At 45.8% G+C, this 19,845-nt stretch overlaps 1 protein-coding gene across 5 annotated transcripts in view; it reads left to right on the top strand.

The window, feature by feature from the left end:
* Positions 1 to 3,024: 3,024 nt before the first annotated feature.
* The window catches only part of UHRF1 (ubiquitin like with PHD and ring finger domains 1), a 226,991-nt gene continuing 210,170 nt past the window's right edge, over positions 3,025 to 19,845 (top strand). For 2 of the 5 annotated variants that reach the window (XM_033957186.1, XM_033957182.1), the window contains exons 1-3: positions 3,025 to 3,174; positions 5,593 to 5,754; positions 10,433 to 10,687. In XM_033957186.1, coding sequence (XP_033813077.1) covers positions 5,602 to 5,754; positions 10,433 to 10,687 — 408 coding nt within the window. In that variant the 5' untranslated portion in view covers positions 3,025 to 3,174; positions 5,593 to 5,601. Of the gene's footprint in view, positions 3,175 to 3,257; positions 3,336 to 3,593; positions 3,856 to 3,994; positions 4,354 to 5,592; positions 5,755 to 10,432; positions 10,688 to 19,845 lie in introns of those variants that run through there. The other 3 variants (XM_033957184.1, XM_033957183.1, XM_033957185.1) reach the window with 3 other exon arrangements.

Genomic DNA, 19,845 nt, shown 5'->3' with positions numbered 1-19,845 from the left:
TGTAAATTAAAAGTTTGCTCAGCTACATAAGTCGACCATCAGTACCAGAAAAGAGGAGAGGTTATATGCTGGCTTCTACTAAACTGTGGTAGAGCTTTTCTACCACGGGCCTGTGAGGTAAATGCTCCCATGCTCATAGGAATTGAATGAGCATGGGAGAATTTACTTCACCGGCCTGTGGTAAAATGCTCTACAGTGGTTTAGTAAAAGGAGCCCATATTTAGATAATGTGGTGTAAGAAAACACCATGTAAAAACAATGCACATCCTTTATTCCAGTGTTCTTCAACCTTTTTACACCTATGGACCGGCAGAAATAAAATAATTATTTTGGGGGCCAGCATCGATCCGTGGACCGGCGGTTGAAGAACACTGGGCTAAGTCGTAGGCCAGACCCTGCCCATCTCTACCCAATCTCCACCCCCGACCCTGCCCCCATAATAGTACTAATTGTAACACTATTTTTTCCATTCATTTTTCACAGATATGCAATATAATCTTATTAACAACACGTCAGAGAGAAGGCTTCTGGTTCAGGCGCAGGACACGCATATGAGCCACTGCCTGTGGCTTTGTGCACTGAATCAGTGAGGAAGAGGCAGCTGGCTCAAAGATAATACCGCATCGATCGCACTGTGGACTGGCGGTTGAAGAACACTGTTTTGGGCCTGATGCATGTGCTGGCCCTGTGGACTGGCACTGGTCCACGGACCGGTGGTTGAAGAACACTGCTTTATTCTACCCCCTTTATAACCACTAATTCTTATTATGTTCTTCCCTGTAAACCGTGCTGAGCTCTATCTTTATGGAGAAGATGCGATATATAAACTTAAGGTTTAGTTTAGTTTATTCCAAATCAGGGGTCTCCAAACTTTTTGCCACAAGGGCCACATTGGGTACTTCAGCACTTTTCAGCAGGCCCTAGTAATAAAATAAAAATATAAATAACTCTAGACATATGAGTTTTATTGAAAGCAAAAATTTTTATAAACTAATTACAGAGTATGTAAAATTAAATTATCGTATATAAATGATGACGAACACTACCAGCAAATGCTCATATTTTCATAACAAATTATAATAAAGCCATTAATGTGAATGATGGAACTGTCTTTCTTTTTCCTATCCATGTTAAAACTGTAAAAGATAATAAATTTATAAATAATTATGAAATTATTAAAATCACAAGAACTCCGTACAAGCAAATATGTGAATAAGTGAATTAGCACCTTTAAATATAAATTTATGCAATTATAAATTGAGTATTACACTGCACCACGGCAAGTATTATTATGGACAATTAACTGTAATGACTAGTAACGAACTTCCAGATTCAATTTAGAGATTAGTCACAATGCCTGAGCTATCTACAATGCCACGAATTGACACTGTTGATTGAGGACGAACAAATACTGCGAAGTATACAATTACGATTCAGTATTAAATAATGATGTGAATAATATTAATATTAACATAATATGGAATATCAATATATTTTGAACACAATTTTAATTAATGCATTTGAAATCTATCAACACCCCATATATATATACATATATATATATATATATTTTTTTTTTTTTTTGGGGGGGGGTGGGATTCTCATTGTAAAGTTAGTCCAATTGGTGCATTTCCACACAATTCTTCCGCAGGCCAGATAAAATCATATCTCAGGCCGAATGTGGCCCGCAGACCATACTTTGGAGACTCCTATTCCAAATTAATAAAAAAATATACCCTCCTCTTTTACAGAGCTGCACTAGCGGCTGCCATGTGGCAAAAGATCCGAAGCCCTTTAAACCCCTATGGGCTTCGGGGCAACTACTGTAGCAGCCGCTAGCACAGCTTTGTAAAAAAGGGGGGATAGTAAGTTATTAAAACAAAGGACTCCTTTTACAAAGGTGCACTAGGGCCTTAATGCGCGCGTTTAAATTCCCATGCGTGCTAGCCACTACTGCCTCCTTTTTAGGAGACGGTAGATTTTCGGCAGCGTGCGGTAATTTTGTGCGTGTGCTAAAAACCCTAGCGCACTTTTGTAAAAGGAGCCCAAAGTAAGAAGAAATGCAAAGGATAAACTTAAAACAAAGAATTTACAGTAACAAGTTTATGTATAAGTTCTCTAGCCTGTATTACTCTCTTGGGAAGAGAAAACCAAGGAGCAAAAGCTAGGGCTTTATTTGGGCAATTTAATTTTAATGCTATGTCTTTCTAAACTTTTGCTTCCTGGCTTCTCTAAATACAAAAATTTCACAAAGAAGTAATGACCCTATCTATACATTGTCTATCCCGTCATGCGCAAAAAATACCACAGGATTCTCTTCAACCTCCAACCTATGTTGAAAACCTACCGTGGAGACTGGTGAGGATACCAGAACCAATCGCTATTGAGAGAATATATGGAAACGAAACAACAAAATGCAAATACTGTAGCACCACAGGGTTTTGCAACAGAAATTAAACAGAAAAACAAACAAACAAAAAATTGTGGAACAGGATCGGATATACCACTTGTAGTTTAATAAGCGTCCACAAAACATAAAAGCAATCCAGAAAGAATACAAAGTCACAAAAGACCCACAGTAAAAAAAAACCCCCCACACAAAAACAACCAACCAAAATAATATATAAAATTACAAAAGTGATCCGACACAGGCCATGCTTTGACATTTCTAGTTTTGCTGAAACAGTCCACCCTTTGTGGATCGCTTTTATGTTTTTGGACACTTATTAAACTACAACTGGTACATCCGATCCTATTTCAGATTTTTTGCTGTTTTTCGGACACAAAATACAACAGTTATTAGTAAAATGGAAAATAAGCTCTCCTAATACAGCTTCACTTCCTTCGGAATCTAGGCTAAAACATATAGTCGAAGGTTATTCAGAAATAATAATATGAACACTAGAAGGTCCTAAGCAATAAATCACTGGACAGCGAAAACTTCCAACACTATTCACAAAGCTTTAGCTACAACACGGCACAACCCAGCCAAAGTAGCTATCACGTGACTGTGACAAGGCTGCGCAAATTCCGGTGGGCCACGCCACCCCCAGCCCTCCCCTTTCCCGCGAAACCTAACCAATGAGAATGCACTAGTTGGTGTTCGGCTTTTCGGCGCCAAGCTCCAAACCGCGCTTCAGAGTGCAGCGAGCGGAGTGCTGGCAGAGACCGACGGTCAGTTGGATTCTTAATTTTGTTTTAATTGCGAAACTTGTATTTTTTTAAATGTAATTTTATTTTTATTTTTTGGAAGAAAGGTTATCAAGTGTTAACTTATCTGTGGGAGGTGAATCTACACAACGTTGGGGTTATACTTTTTGTTGCGCGAACCCCCGGTAAGTAAGTGGCCTGTCAAGATGGTGGTGGGTAGGAAAGGCTGGTCAGGCTTATTGGGGTCAAGTTACCAAAGTTAATATTGTAGGAGGAGATGATATTTGAGCAGTGTATGGCGACTATTGATACTTTTCTTTTTCTGAGGTCGTGGCGGGATAATCAATTCGCGCGCGTACTCTGTAGGAGGAGGAGCTATGTAGTGTTTCAGAGGACAGGCAGTTCCAGCTATCCAATAAGAAGCCCAGCTAAGGGAGGCTAACCTCACCTCTTACCACTTATTCGCAATGGCCGGTAGAAAAGGGCGGGTGTGGTCATGAGTGCTAATGGTTTGGCTGTAATTGAAGGCGTGGGTTGTCCGCGCGCCTTGTGGTTTTTATCACTTTCACGGCTCGTTGTCGCCCTTGGGCCAAGAAAAGCTGACTGGGCGCCGTTCGTTTGCCAGACTGTAACCGACGGCTTCGGCGTCCTCATCTCGGTTTTGATCTCTGGCTGGCAACTTGTGAACTTTTTCATACAATATATGTGCGTGTCTGTATATGCTATGGTTCTATCTCCCCTTTAAAAAAAAACAACAAAAAACCTTGGCGCCACAACTGGCTCCTAATTTGGCTGGCTGGGTCGATGATGTCGATCCAGTCCTGCTTCTAACTCGTAGTCTTTTCTTGGAGTATGTAACTAGTAAATCAGAACTACAAGTTTATACATGCGGTGTGAGTAAACCTGGTACTAGATAATCTAGTTGAGTGAATGTGAAACCGGTGGCAATCAGGTACAGCCGGCCTGTTCATGTTGGATGTTGAAGTGGAGAGGTCTCTAACCCGTATCCCTACTACTACGTATCATATAACGTACGCAGCACAGTACATCTAAGCATTCAAAAGACAGCCCTCAAACAGTAAACTGAAATGCTCTTCAAATCCTGTAAATGCGTTAATTTCAATCTTGCCCTCTTGATACAGTAATTGGAAACAATCTCTTATCATTTATGGAAGTTGCTACTGTTTGACAATCCAAAATAAAGTGAGTTTAAAAATATTCTTGAAGTGTGTAGTCAGCATTGGTATTAAAATTTGTAATATTTAATACCTAGTCTGAACAAGAAGGTGAAGGTGTTTACAAAGCTTGAAAACTTTTGGTGGCCCTCGGAGCTTTCTGGTATTCACAGTGTTGCCCTTTACATTAAAAAAGGTTGGAGACTGCTGCTGTAGTATATCTAGTGGGGAGGAGTGGTGGTAGTGTGGGAGCTTGACCCTACAAGGGATATTTATTTCTGTTCAGATAATTTTATGGACAGTCTTACATGTGTTGCTGATGTACTACTATGCATAAAAGAACTTATAAAATGATAGTAAACGAACCACCCCTCCATTTTTACAAAACTGTGCAAGAGGTTTTTAGTGCTGGCCGGTGCACGCTAAATGCTCTGTGTTGCTCAGATGGCCATAGAGTTCCTATGAGCATTGGAGCAGCGCAGAGCATTGTGTGCTGGCTGGAGCTAAAAACCTCTTGTTTAAAAAAAAAAAAAAAAAAAGGGACTAAAATGGTAAAGGGGCTAGAGAAGTTGCCGTACAGTGAGAGATTAGAGAAACTGGGCCTCCCTTGAAAAGAGGAGACAGAGAGCAGACATGATAGAAACATTCAAGATACTGAAGGGAATAGACTTAGTAGATAAAGACAGGTTGTTCACCCTCTCCAAGGTAGGGAGAACGAGAGGGCACTCTAAAGTTAAAAGGGGATAGATTCCGTACAAACGTAAGGAACTTCTTCACCTAGAGAGTAGTGGAAAACTGGAACGCTCTTCTGGAGGCTGTTATAGGGGAAAACACCCTCCAGGGATTTAAGCCAACGTTGGACAGGTTCCTGTTGAACCAGAATGTATGCAAGGCACTGGTCTTTGACCTGGGAGCCACCACGGGAGTGGACTGCTGGGCACGATGGACCACTGGTCTGACCCAGCAGCGGCAAATTCTTATGTTCTTATTAAGAGTGGTTTTACATTAAATTAAGGCTGTTTACAGTCAAATAGCAGAGACTTGTATTCTGCTGTCATGAAAAGTGTATTTTGTTGCTAAAACTCATTTCTACTATTTCCACAAGTATTAGGTACAGTGTGTGTGCTTTCCTGGGAAGTATGGTATTATTATATATTTTTTCCTTTCAACTAGATATTAAATACCACAGTTTTTCCTTTCCCAGACATAAGTGAGAAGAAAAATCACTAATCACCACCCTTCTTCCCCTATCATTTTTATCTTGCAGCTAGACAATATGTGGATCCAGGTGCGCACCATGGATGGCAAAGTGACCCATCGCATTGACGACCTCTCTAAGCTCACCAAAGTGGAGGATCTGCGTGTCAAGATCCGCAAAGCCTTTGGGGTGGGATCAGACAGGCAGAGGCTATTCTACCGGGGCAAGCAGGTACTGGGGACATGGGGTAGAAATCACTGGCTATGAACTATTTTTCACGCATTTCTAAGATGCTAAGCCAACCAATAGACTATACAGTATATCTATAATACCTTGTTTAATAAGGAAATAGTCAAATCTCGGTTTACGAGTGCCGCGGTTTGCGAGTGTTTTGCAAGATGAGGAAAATATTCTCGCAAACCGAGCATTGACTTAATTTGCGAGTCCCCCGCCTGTGAACCGGCATTGCCCCCCCTCGCGAACGCTCATCCCCCCGCCCGCACTGAATGCTTACCCCCAATGTGGCACCGGCACGCAGCACTAACCCACAGGAGGTGCCAGTGCCCGAAGATCATGCTTCTCCCCCGACTGGGCCTTGAGCATCTGCGCATGCTCAAGGCCTTCTGGCTCCCGCCTCTCTCCGAGATTCTCGGAGAGAATGAGAACCAGAAGGCCTTGAGTGTCTGCAGGCCTGAATGCACATTGTGGCAGACCAGTGGGTCTTGGAATTTCTTCGGTCAGACTACAAGCTGGAATTTGCCCAACCCCTGTTAGATTGGTTTGTGGCTTCTCCTGGCAGGAGACCGGAAGCAGCGCGCATAGTCCTGGCTACTGTTCAGCACTTCCTGGATATTAGAGCAATAGAGCCAGTGCCAAACGTCCTTTCAAATTACTATTTGGCTTGGCTCCAATTTATCTCTCCTCTCGTTTTGAGTTACATCAGTCCAAGTCCACTCGATGCTCACACTTATTTGCCTATCCAACATTAAAATCTTGTCGTTATAAGAGATTTTTGGACAGAACACTTGCATATCAAGCAGACAAAATGAATACCTGGGTAAGTGAAATTATTTCATATGCCCCGTCCTATGATTCCTTTAGAAAACCGGTGAAGACCCATCTGTTTGATAAATGTGCCACTTGATATTTTTTTTTTCTATTGCCTGTATTTCTCCAACACTTGTATTTTCACTGATTGCTTAGTTCTCTTTTTTTTGTGAACCGCCTAGAACTTTGTGGTGTGGCAATATACAAGAATAAAGTTGTTATTATTATTATCTTACTAAAGTATACTACATAAGTAGATTGGAGACCTCTTCTGGATCTATTATAACTGTAGGTGGCTCTCTAGCTTCCTTAGTTCCGAATGGAGACCGTGAAATCGGTCTTTGCAGCAGTGCCTCTTGGGGAGTTTTTGGATTCCCTGGATTTTACAGAGGTATATTTACAGATTCCCATTCTTTCCAGCTCACTGCTACTTTCTGAGGTTTCATGTGCAGGATCAGCATTCAGCTCTGCCATATGGTCTTACAACAGTGCCCCGGACCTTCACCACTGTGCTGGTGGTTGGGACGGCTCTTTGGAGAAGGATGAGGTTGCAAGTTCATCCATATCTGGACGACATTTTGCTCAGAGCGCCCTCATTGGAAGTGTGGCACGCCATGGTGGAACAGTTATTCTGTGTTCTAGAGGACAAGGGCTAGATTGTCAGCTTCATCTTTAGCAAAAGCTACCTGTCGCCCACACAGTCGCTGGATTTCTGGGGGGGTGCTGTTCGATATGGTAGCGGACCCCGTGTATACCTGTCTGAGGTTTGGAGACAGCTGTGTGCAGATTTCAGAGTTTTAAAAAAACAAAACAAGCCCGCAAGTTGGTGCCTTTGGCTCATGACTACCTACAGGTTCTAGGCTCTGTGGTGGCCCGCTGGAGTTGGTTCCTTGGGTGAGGGAGCTCATGCGTCCTCTTTAGTGGGCCTGGCTCTCTCGCTGGATGCCCCATCGAGATGTATTAGCCATGAAGCTACCATGGGCTTTGGAGGCTTCACTCTTAGTCACTCTGGTGGGGCATTCCGTTGGACATTTCCTCCTGGATGGTGGTAACCAAGGATGCCAACCTTTGGGGCTGGTGGAGCTCACTGTCCCCCGTCTCCTTCAGGACAACTGGACTCCGTTGCAGAGGAAGTGGTCCATCATTTGGCTGGTGCTCCGGACCATTCATCTAGCCCTAAAAGACTTGTTGAGGTCTCTGGAGGAACTGGCAGAGTCCCACCTTCTTTTCCTTTAGACAGAATGTCATCTCCCGACACTGCCGGCAGTGCATGTGGATGGAGTGGGTTATATTCAAGCGGACTCATCAGCCGTCAGACCCTAGACATCGGAGAGTAGACCCTGTTGCCTCAGGCACTTCGGGCGATTGTGAGGTGCTGAGGTGAGCTCTGTATTGACTTCATGACCATGGGAGGGGTGAGCGCCACGCCATGCCAGCTGCAGATTCAAGCCCAGAAGTGAGGGGCTTGAAGCTCGCGTACAACCGTGGGCTATAGACGTTCTTTCTTACGTCTTTCTGCCCGGGCCAAGGTCCTTCAGTGGATTGAAAGTCATTCAGACCTCATCCTTCTAGTGGCTCCAGACTGCCTCAAATACTGTGGAGCACGGCTCTATGTTTGCATGTTTGGCACGGTTTGTATACCTGGGCCTTCTCGCTCAGGCCTGGTTGTCGTGGAAGTTCCGGGTCGCTCTGCTCTTCCAGCTTGGCTCTTGAGCACACGGCCCCTAAATATATAACTGACCTTTTTGTCTTCTCAACCAACAGACACAAGAGAAGCTCACATTCCAACTTCGTTTCCCCCCCAATGAGAGGTTGTAAACTGAAAAAACACCATGAACATCTTCTCTCGCACCAAGCAGCATCATGGGGTAAAAACCTAGAACAATTGCTTTCGCCCACTACTTATGAGGAATTTAGGAAACGTCTGAAAACACACCTGTTCCTAAAGTATCTAGACAACTGATCCTCTTTTCTCCCTCCCCTCTAGCGATTAACTTGTTCTATTGATCACTCTCCTCAAAAATGGATTTCCTGTCCTATTAACCCTCTTTCTTCCTCCCCTCTTAAAGTCAATCAATTTGTACCTTTGCTTAATCTTTGTAAACCGTATAGAACTTCACGGTATTGCGGTATATAAGCTGTTATTATTATTATTATTTTTATTATCATACAGGCTATTCGGACCTTATGTTTGATCCACTGCTCTAAGCTCAGAAGTCATCCAAGGTGTCTGTCTGCATTAAGATGTGGGAAACATTTCTCCTTTTGAGGTGACCAGGATCACAGGTCCTTCCCTTTCTCCGAGCTTATCTGGATAAAGTCCTCACAGTGGCATCTCTGTGTGCTTTGGGGATTGGTCTGTCCTGTTTTCCATCTCGGGATAGTTTATATAGTTAACGTCGCATCCGGTTATTGCTCATTTTTGAAAGGGGCTCTTCGGTCTGGTTGCCCGTTAAGCATCTGCTCCCGGTCTGGGACCTTGACATGGTGCTGTCGGGCTTGCCAGAGCTTCTTTTGAGCCTCTTCAGTGTAAATAGTGGTCAGTGATGTAAGAATTGTGGTGTTTGCCTTGTTCCCAACAGTATCGGAGAAGGAATAGGAATCTTTTCTTTTCTCTTTTTCCCAGGTAACAAGCTAGTTCAGGATTTCAGGTAATCATCTTACTATGATGAGAAAATACTGGCATATGTGGGCTGCCCAAAGCTCTTATAGGTCATATTCATCAATATCTCAGTTTCCATCTCCTGATAGGGCATAAACATAAGCATTTGGATTGATCTAGATTGGTGGTCTCAAACTCGCAGCCCGCCAGGTACTATTTTGAGGCTCTCATTGTCCACGCCATAAGTGTCTGGCGGTTGCTGTAATCTCACTCAAGCGCTTTCCTACATCTGTATGCAATTGAGGTGAAGTCCAATCGCGTGCAGATGCAGGAAAACGCTTGCGTGAGGTTACTGGAATGAGACGTTCCAGAACGTGCAGCTTGGAGCAATAGTTGGAGGTAGTGCAGCTTGGGCGTATGTCTGGTGCTGGATACTTTTTCACTTTCTGCATGTTGCACTGCTTCGGTTAATCCACATTTTGAATTTGTAGGTACTTGGAGGGCCGCAGAAAAAAATAGTTAGGGGTCCTTTTACTAATGTATGCTAGCCGATCTAGATGGACTAAAGGAAAGAAAATTAGGCGCGATCTAGGGGTCCTTTTACTAAGGTGTGCAAGCTGTTTTAGCGCATGCTAAATATTAGCGCGTCCATTATAGTCTATGGACACGTTAGCATATAGTATGTGCACCTTAGTAAAAGAGCACCAGAGCGCACCTTAATAAAAGGAACCCTAATGTTGACTTTTTAATGAGGTATAGAGAAGTGTTTCAAGAACTAGTGTAACCAATGCAAAATTCATCCATTGTAGTATGCAAGATACTAACAATGCTATATATAAAGCAGTTTAAATTTACACACTCTTCTAAACAATGAGTAATTAATATGTGTATGAGATTTAAAGGACACACACTATCAAAAAGCTAGTGAGGAGGGAAAAGCCTCTGATCCCTCCCTTTCCCCTACAGAGATTGAGCGAAAGGTTAATAGGGTAGCAAACGTCATCGGCATAAAATTTACTTATCTTATACAGAGGATCATTACACCAACAGTGGCCAGCGTTTCTTACTTCTTGCTGCCTCAGGGTGTAGAACTGCCAATCAGTCCTTTGTTGATATAAAACTTTGTTATAAACAATATTTTCACATCACATATGCTGTAATTGTATTCCTAAGGAAATGTCTTATGGATAAGATTATGGTGTGTGTAGTTGTCATAAACTAACTTGACTCTCTCTTTTTTTTTTTCTTTTTCCCACCAAGATGGAAGATGGTCACTCACTTTTTGACTACTGTGTTGGATTGAATGACATAGTTCAGCTGTTAGTGCGACAGACCCATTCCCTTTCTAGTAAAGAGAAGGATTCTGAACTGTCAGACACAGATTCTGGCTGTGGCTCAGGTCAGAGCGAGTCGGATAAGAACTCTAACAACGGAGAGGGAGTGATGGAGTTGGATGTACAGCCAAGCACTGCAGCTCAAACTGAGCTGATTGATCCAGGATTTGGACTCTATAAGGTAAGGGGGGTCTTCTAAGATTCTTTCAGGGCAGTCAAAAATTAACCATTATCCCAGGACAAGCAGGCAACATATTCTCAACAGGTGGGTGACGTTACCGGAGCCCCGCAGCGGACAGCCTCGCAAGCAGACTTGCTTGAAGATCTTTGTAAGAGCTTACGAGTGCTGCATTGCGCATGCGTGAGTGCCTTCCCGCCCGAGTTAGGGCGCGCGTCTCCTGTAAGGTACCTCAGTTCAATGTTTTCCGCGGAGCCAAGAAGTCCTGTTCACTTCAGCTCTGCAGATTTTCGTTGCCTTCTCGCACCGCAGCTTTGTTATTTTTTCTTAGTTGCTGTGCTCGTGTGTTCTTTATCTTTTCTTTCAAAAAAAAAAAAATTAAGTTTTATTGTTTCTTTTTCGGCCGGCGGCCTTTTGGCCTAGGCCTGGCCGCTGAACCTCATTCTTTCGTTGGTCTTCTTTTTTTCTATGTCCCGGCCTCTTACCGGGTTCAAAAAGTGTAGCCAGTGCGGCAGGGTAATTTCAGTCACCGACCCTCATCGTTGGTGTATTGTTTGCCTCGGTCCCGAACATTGCCCCGACACTTGTTCGTGCTATGCTACCCTTCAACCTCGAGTCCTTCGCAGACGCCGTGCTAAAATTCTTCAACTATGTGGCACTATGGAGCAGTTTGCTGAAAGGGCCTCGACTTCTAAGACCTCAACCCCGACACCTGTGGTTGCCTCGACCAAGGCCTCGACCACTGTGGCCTCGAAGGCCTCGGCTACTGTCCCTTCAAAGTCTTCATCTGTGGGTAAGTCTCCTGTTTCTCATTCAGGTACCCTTCCTAAGAAGCCTCCAGAGTCTCAGGCATCCCAGGCCGTGCCTACTGTCCTGCCAGCCACTTCGAGACCTTCAGCTAAGCGTGCCTCCAAACATAGGGAATACTCATCCTCGAGGTCGCCCTCTTTGGAGCGCACTGCTGCACCTTCGAGACCTGATCCTTTTGTCTCGGTGCCTATGTTTGAGGACATGTTGAAAGCCATTCTGACCACTCAGATTTCCTCGGTCATGGCTCAACGTCTCCAAGCCTCGACCCTGCTTCCTACGAGCCAGCCCGATCCTCCTGTTGAAGCACCTCGAGGCAAGCCTCGGAAGTCTCGTCGCTTATCATCCAATGACTCTTCGCCTCCTCCTGGGACAGACTCTCCTGAGCCTCGATCAAGGCATCGCTTGAGGCATTCGAGGCATCTTGCTTCCAAGCGAGGTCCTGAGTCTTCTCTCGAGCAAAAGACCTCTCCTCTTCTGGATACTGAGTCTTCTATGCCTCGTTTTTCAATGGCCGTCGAGACTTCTTCAAAACCTAAACATAAGTCTCAGTCTCACAAGGCTTTTCCACCGGCTGCTTCTCCTCGAAGTCCATCCAGGTCGAAGACTCCTCCATCGAGACAGCTTCCGAGGGAGCCTTCTACTCCTGCCTCGATCCACTCTGTTCCTCGGACCCCGGGGAATTCACCATTGAGGCTTCTTACGCGCAAGCACTCTTGACTCCTCCTGTCACAGGTAGTGGAGCTTCTTCGGTGACTATGCTGCTGGATTCTGAGGTTCCTTCTCAGTATTCCAGAGAGGCCTCTCCTTCCTATTATGTGGCTCCTAAGTCTCGCTCTCCTTCTCCTGAGGGTCCATCTACCTCAAAGTCTGCCTCATTTGCGAGATTTGTCTTTGACATGGGGAAAGCTCTTCAGCTGGATCTCCACTCTGATTCCAAGTACACTCCTGAGTACTTGGCCGACATGGAGTTACCTCAATCACCCAAGGAGACCTTGAGGCTTGCTATGACTCCTGTCTTAAAGCAAACTTTCCTCAGGAATATGGAAACCCCTTATTCTATTACGGCCATACCATCTAAGTTGGAATCCAGGTATCGCACCGTACCTTGTAAGGGATTTGAGAAATCCCAATTATATCACCAGTCCTTGGTTGTGGAATCTTCATTAAAGAAAGCTCAACCATCTAAGCTTTTTACTGCGGTCCCTCCAGGCAGGGAGGGCCGTACCATGGACAAGTTTGGCTGTAGGCTATATCAGAATTCCATGATGGCAAATAGAATTCTCAATTACAATTACATTTTCACTGCTTATTTTAATCACTTCCTCAAAATAATGCCTAAGTTTTATCCGGCTCTTGAAGAACAGTATCTTCAGAATTCAAACAAATTATTCAAACTCTGTCACAACTTCGACTCTTCATGCTGCAAGCTACATATGCTTTTGAGCTCGCTTCCAGAGTCTCTGCTTTTGCAGTAGCCATGCGTCGCCTCACTTGGCTCTACATTGTTGACATGGATCCCAATTTGCAGGACCATCTAGCGAACTTGCCTTGCCAGGGAAATGAACTTTTTGATGATTCCATTGAAGCTGCTACAAAGCGCCTCTCTGAACATGAGCGCTCTCTTTGCTTCCTTGATTGGGCCGAACCCTAAAACTCCTCCTGCTCGGCCATACAAACATCCACCATGTCGTTATCTTCAAAAAATGACACCGGCTTTCTCCAGGCCTCCGCCTAGATGACCGCCACAGCAACAACGACAGCAAAAAGCTCAGACTCCTGCTGCGGCTAAACCAGCTCAATCTTTTTGACATTCCCAGTCTGAGCATGCCAACCTCCCTCCATCAGACTTCTCTTCTGCCCATCGGAGGTCGTCTTCACCATTTTTATCATCAGTGGGAGATGATCGCCTCAGATCTCTGGGTTCTCACCTCCTTCGGGAGGGATACTCACTTCACTTTCTTCAAGTGCCTCCAGATCTCCCTCCAAGAGAGTGTCCTTCCAATTTGTCACAACTTGCCCTTCTTCAGGAAGCTCAGGCTCTTCTTCGCTTTCAAGCTGTCGAGGAGGTTCCCTTGAATCATCGGGACACGGGCTTTTATTCCTGTTATTTTCTAGTCCCAAAGAAGACGGGTTATTTGCGACCCATTCTGGACCTCGGCGCTCTCAACAAAATCCTAGTCAAAGAGAAGTTTCGGATGCTTTCTTTACCAACTTTGTATTCTCTGATGAATCAGGGGGATTGGCTATGCTCTCTGGATCTCAAAGAGGCTTACACTCGTATCCCAATTCATCCAGCCTCTTGCAAATATTTAAGATTTTGGGTGGGAATCTTCATCTACAATACAGAGTTCTTCCTTTCGGACTCGCCTCATCCCCCAGAGTCTTCACAAAGTGTCTGGTGGTGGTGGCTGCAGCCCTCCGTACCCAGGGTCTTCAAGTTTTTCCATTCCTGGATGACTGGCTCATCAAAGCCTCCTCTCAACAAGGGGTTATTGCAGCGACCCGACAGACTATTATGTTCCTCCAATGTCTGGGGTTCGAAGTCAACTTTCCAAAATTCAAGTTGCACCTTTCACAGTCTCTTCAGTTCATAGGGGCCATTCTGGACACTGTCAGGTTCAGAGCGTTCCTGCCTTCACCACATCAAGATGCTCTCATTAGCCTTTGCCATCAGGTGTCTCATCTCACATCAATTTCAGCGAGACAAATGATGATTCTACTTGGTCACATGGCTTCTACAGTTTACGTGACTTCTTTTGCCAGACTTCACCTCTGCATACCTCAGTGGACCCTGGCATCTCAGTGGCAACAAGCTACAGACCCGCTTTCTCAACACATTACAGTAACTCCTTTGTTGAGACAGTCTCTCCACTGGTGGATGCTCTCTTCCAATCTTTCCAGAGGTTTGCTGTTCCACACTCTCCCTCATCAAAAGGTTCTCACAACAGACTCGTCAACCTAAGCATGGGGAGCCCATCTAGACGGTCTCCTTGCCCAAGGCCATTGGTCTCCCGCAGACCGTCTTTGTCACATCAATCTGTTGGAACTCAGAGTGATTTTCAATGCTCTCAAAGCTTTTCAACACCTTCACAACAAAGTAGTCCTGGTCCAGACAGACAGACAACCAAGTCGCCATGTACTATGTCATCAAACAGGGAAGTACGGGATCTCATTCCCTTTGTCAAGAAGCTCTGAAGCTGTGGGGTTGGGCAATCCATCAAAACATCTTTCTCAGAGCTGTATACATTCAAGGTCAGCACAACTGTCTGGCGGACAAATTGAGTCCTCTTCTGCAACCTCTTCTCCCCTCAACAACAAGCTGCCTCAGTTCTGCTCCCGGATATTCTCTCCCCAGTGCCTCGAGTCAGATGCTTTCCTCTTGGACTGGACAGGTCAATTTCTCCATGCCTTCCCTCCATTCCCTCTGTTTCTCAAGACTCTTGTCAAGCTCAAGTCACAACCTGCCACCATGATTCTGATAGCTCCTCGGTGGCCTAGACAACCATGGTAATGTAATGTAATTTATTTCTTATATACCGCTAATCCGTTAGGTTCTAAGCGGTTTACAGAAAAATACATTAGGGTGCATTAAAATTATAAGTTAATAGGTACTTAGAAATTCCCTTACTGTCCCAAAGGCTCACAATCTAACTAAAAGTACCTGGAAAAATAACAATTAGTTGAGTAATAAAAGTAAGAAATAGTACTCCTTTCTACTTCAACTCAGCACCAGGGAGCCTCTGCTTCTACCTGTTTTTCCCTCTCTGCTTACTCAGAGTCAAAGGTCCTTACTTTATCCCAAACTGCAGTCTCTACACTTAACAGCTTGGTATCTTTCAACCTAACTGACTCTCTACAGCTTTCTCAATCTGTACAGGACATTTTGGTGGCTTCCAGAAATCCGTCCACTAGGCAGTGTTGCGGCCACAAATGGATTAGATTTTCTGCTTTGTGTTCTACTCACCAAAAAGAGCCAAAGTCTACCTCCTTGGCTTCTGTTTTGGATTATTTACTTCACTTATCACAATCTGGCCTCCAGTCTACATATATCTGAGTCCATCTCAGTGCGATTGCTGCTTTCCATCAGCCTCTTGATGGGAAACCCCTGTCTGCACATCCTGTGGTTTCCCGCTTCATGAATGGACTTTTCAATGTTAATCCACTGCTCAAACCGCCTCCAGTAGTTTGGGATCTCAATGTCGTCCTGGCTCAATTGATGAAACCTCCATTTGAATCAATTGATAAGACTCATCTCAAGTATCTTACTTGGAAAGTGGTGTTTCTGATTGCCCTCACGTCTGCTTGAAGAGTCAGTAAGTTACAAGCCTTAGTTGCGGATCCACCTTTCACAGTTTTCCACCATGACAAGGTGGTCCTCTGTACTCATCCAAAATTCTTGCCTAAAGTTGTCTCAAAATTTCACATTAATCAATCTATTGTTCTTCCAGTATTTTTTCCAAAACCTCATTCTCACCATGGAGAAGTGGCGCTCCATACTTTGGTCTGTAAACGTGCCTTGGCTTTCTACTTGCAACGCACTCAACCACACAGAATAGCCCCACAACTTTTCATCTCCTTCGATCCAAATAAGTTGGGGCATCCTGTCTCGAAGCGCACCATATCCAACTGAATTGCTGCTTGCATTTCTTTCTGCTACGCTCAGGCTGGTCTCCCTCTGCATGGTCGAGTCACGGGCCACAGAGTTAGAGCAATGGCGGCGTCTGTAGCTTTCCTCAGATCAACTCCTATTGAGGAAATCTGCAAGGCTGCCACTTGGTCCTCGGTTCATACATTCACCTCTTATGTCTGGATACTTTATCCAGAAGGGATGGCCATTTTGGCCAGTCTGTTTTACAACATCTTTTTTTCTTATGTTACCACCAACTCTTCCTCCATCCCATTATGCTTAGCTTGGATGTCACCCAACTGTTAAATATGCTGCCTGCGTGTCCTGGGATAAAGCACAGTTACTAATCGTAACAGTTGTTATCCAGGGACAGCAGGTAGATATTCTCACAACCCACCCTCCTCCTCTGGTTGGCTTCTTAGCTAGGTATCTGAACTGAGGTACCTCACAGGAGACATGCGCCCTAACTTGGGTGGGAAGGCACTCACGCATGCGCAATGCAGCACTCGTAAACTCTTACAAAGATCTTCAAGCAAGTCTGCTTGCGAGGCTGTTCGCTGCGGGGCTCTGTCGGTGATGTCACCCACCTGTTGGGAATATCTGCCTGCTGTCCCTGGATAACAACTGTTACGGTAAATAACTGCTATTCAGCAACAAGTAAAGTCTTGGGTCCTCCATTCATGTTTTCTTGGAAAAAAGGGATGACGAAGAGCTTGCTTCCAGATTAAATGTATTAGGTTTGCTGCTTAAAGGAGGAGCCAAAAATCAGTAAATCCAGCAAGTAGAATTGCTGTCCTTGAAATATTTATTTTAAGGCAGTGGTTCAACCCAGCTGTTGGGGCACACTCAGCCAATTTGGGTTTTCGGGAAATCCACCAAGCTTATGAGAGATTTGCATGTACTGCCTCCTTAGTATGCAAATTTATCTCATAAATATGCATGTATTCCTGAACAAGTGGGTTATGCATCCTATTTTGTGAAACTGCTGTTAGGAAGCCTCATTTACATAATTTTTCTAAACCCCCCTTTACCTCAGGACTGCTTTATGGTTTCCAAGTGTTTTCCTACAAGCGAGACAGTAGGAGCCAGTTGTGGTTTTTTTTTTCCTTTTATTAAGTTTTTATGGCATTTGTGTCATGCTGCAGAGGTTCCCCATGGGGACAACTCTGGCTGCAGGAGATTGCAGACTTTCTGGGTGAGAAAGCTTCTAGGAGGTTGGCTGCTTGGCAGTGCTCCTCTTGGACAGCCTGCACTTTCAAATCGGGGCTCGGGGACAATTCCCTTGAGAGCTGACTCGCCAAGGTTTGTCTGCTGGTGGTTTGAGCACAGGCTGTGTGGCTTCGTGAAGATGTAACTAAGATCAGAGTTGACTAAGTTCTATTGCCAGGTCGTGAGTGTGGCATGTCTGAGGGTGGTGGAGTTTTTTGGCTGTGGTGTCAGGCTGGAGAGGCAGTCAGAAGACCAGCAGTCCAAATTACAAGGCTTGTTGAGGCAGATGATCTTCCTGTAAGCTGCACGCCGAAAGCCACTCTCAACCACCGAGGGACCGCAGGAGCAAAGAGAAGGATATGGAGGCTACAGGAACCCAGCAGAGCTACCCAGTTTACTGTGTCAAGTGTCATATGTATGACTACCTCCCCTCCAGGAGGCGGGCATACATATGCGGTCGGTGTCAGGAACTGGAAAGCCTGAGGATGGAGGTCGGCAGATTGAGGGTCAAGGTCCAGGAACTGGAGGGACTGGAGGGACTGCGCGACACAGAGGAGACGAGCTGGTCAACCAAGGACACAGACGGAGCTGGCCTCATTGTGGACCAGGTGAGGGACCTCGAGAGATTCATCGAAGAGGCCTATAGGAAGGCGGGAGGACAGGACCAGCAGCTGCACAGACGGATGTCGGCAGACGAGACCCAGGATCCACAAGGCGACACCGAGGAAGGTCCTAGGGGAGGAACCACGCAAGAGGAGGAGACCGTGACTCACCGAGACCCCGAGGGTGAGACACCACACTACACCGAGGACACGGACCTGAGACAGAGGAGGTTGCTGAGGAAAGGGAAGTCTGCTATTGTGGTGGGAGACTCGATCTTGAGAGAGGTAGATAGTCACGTAGCTGGAGGAAGGGAGGACCGGCTAGTGACTTGTCTCCCAGGGGCCAAGACACGAGACGTCACTGATAGGATCGAGAGGATCCTGGACGGAGCAGAGGCAGAGGAGACTGTGGTGATAATCCACGTCGGAACAAATGATGTGAGCCGGAGGAACTTCAGCATGGCCACGCTGACTGACCAGTTCAGGGTCCTGGGACGAAAACTGAAGCGGAGTACCCGGAGGATAGCGTTCTCAGAGATCCTGCCTGTACCGAGAGCAGATGCAAAGAGGCAGGCAGACATCCAGGCTGTGAATGCATGGTTGAGGAGATGGTGCCAGGAGGAGGGCTTCCACTTTGTGAGGAACTGGACGTCCTTCTGGGGAAAGAGTAAGCTCTACCGGCGGGACGGCCTGCACCTGAGCACAGAGGGAACTAGACTACTGGCTGCCAATGTGAAGAAGGAGATCGAGAGGGCTTTAAACTGAGGAGAGGGGGAAAGCCGACAGCTGATCTGATGTTGACCCTTCGGACAACAGTATCCAGAACAGATGCTGAACGGGCTGACTGCACGGAGGAAGTAGAGAGACCAGTGGATCTTATGATCAGACAGCGAGGGAAACAACAGGTAAAGGGAGCTTGCTGGGAAGAGACTAAAGGGCATGGAGACACAGGGGGACTGGGTGGCGCGAGGGCGAAAGCTGAGGGTATCATAGGGGCTACACAAGGCGAGGGGGATCGAACAGAGGCAGGGGCCCAGGAGGGGGCAAGAAAACCCAGAGGAAAAGCGGGGAAGTGGGGTGGCGGAAATGTGGGGAAGCTGAAAGCTACGAGGGTAAAGGCTGAGGGCAAAGCAGAAGTACAGGGAACAGGAGAGGCGGCCCAGGTGAATGCAGAGGTGGAGAAAAAACAACGGGACCTGCAGTGCTTATACGCAAATGCAAGAAGCCTCATGGCCAAGATGGGTGAACTAGAGGTCGTGGCCAAGGGGGAAGACCTAGATATAATTGGAATTACAGAAACATGGTGGACAGAGCAGAATCAATGGGATGTGGCGCTACCGGGGTACAAGCTCTACAGGAGAGACAGGACCCACAAGAAGGGGGGAGGCATAGCACTATATATAAAAGACTATCTACTCGGTCGGGATGGATATGGCAACGAAGGCAGAAGGGCTGGAATCGCTATGGGTCAAATTGCCGGGAAACAAGGGTGCAGACATAAAACTGGGGCTGTATTATCGCCCACCTGGTGCGCCGGAAGGAGTCGGACACGACTTGGAAGCTGAACTGAGACAGGAGTGCAGGACTGGAAGTGTAACAGTGATGGGGGACTTCAACTACCCGGGGATAGACTGGAGTACGGGTCACTCCAACTGCACTAGGGAAACAGGATTTGTAGAAGCTGTGAGGGACTGCTTTATGGAGCAACTGATCAGGAAACCGACGCGGGGGAGTGCTACTCTTGACCTCATCCTGAACGGATTAGGAGGGCCTGCAAGAGGGGTAGAAGTGGGAGGACCACTAGGCAACAGTGACCACAATGCGATCAGATTCACTTTAGAAAGGGGGACACCCATAGTAAGGAGGACCGCAACAACTGCGCTCAACTTCAAGAAGGGGAACTATGTTGCTAT

The sequence above is a fragment of the Geotrypetes seraphini genome, chromosome 8 (assembly GCF_902459505.1).
Source record: "Geotrypetes seraphini chromosome 8, aGeoSer1.1, whole genome shotgun sequence".
Classification (NCBI taxonomy): Eukaryota; Metazoa; Chordata; class Amphibia; order Gymnophiona; family Dermophiidae; genus Geotrypetes; species Geotrypetes seraphini.
This window is presented reverse-complemented; position numbering and strand designations above follow the sequence as displayed.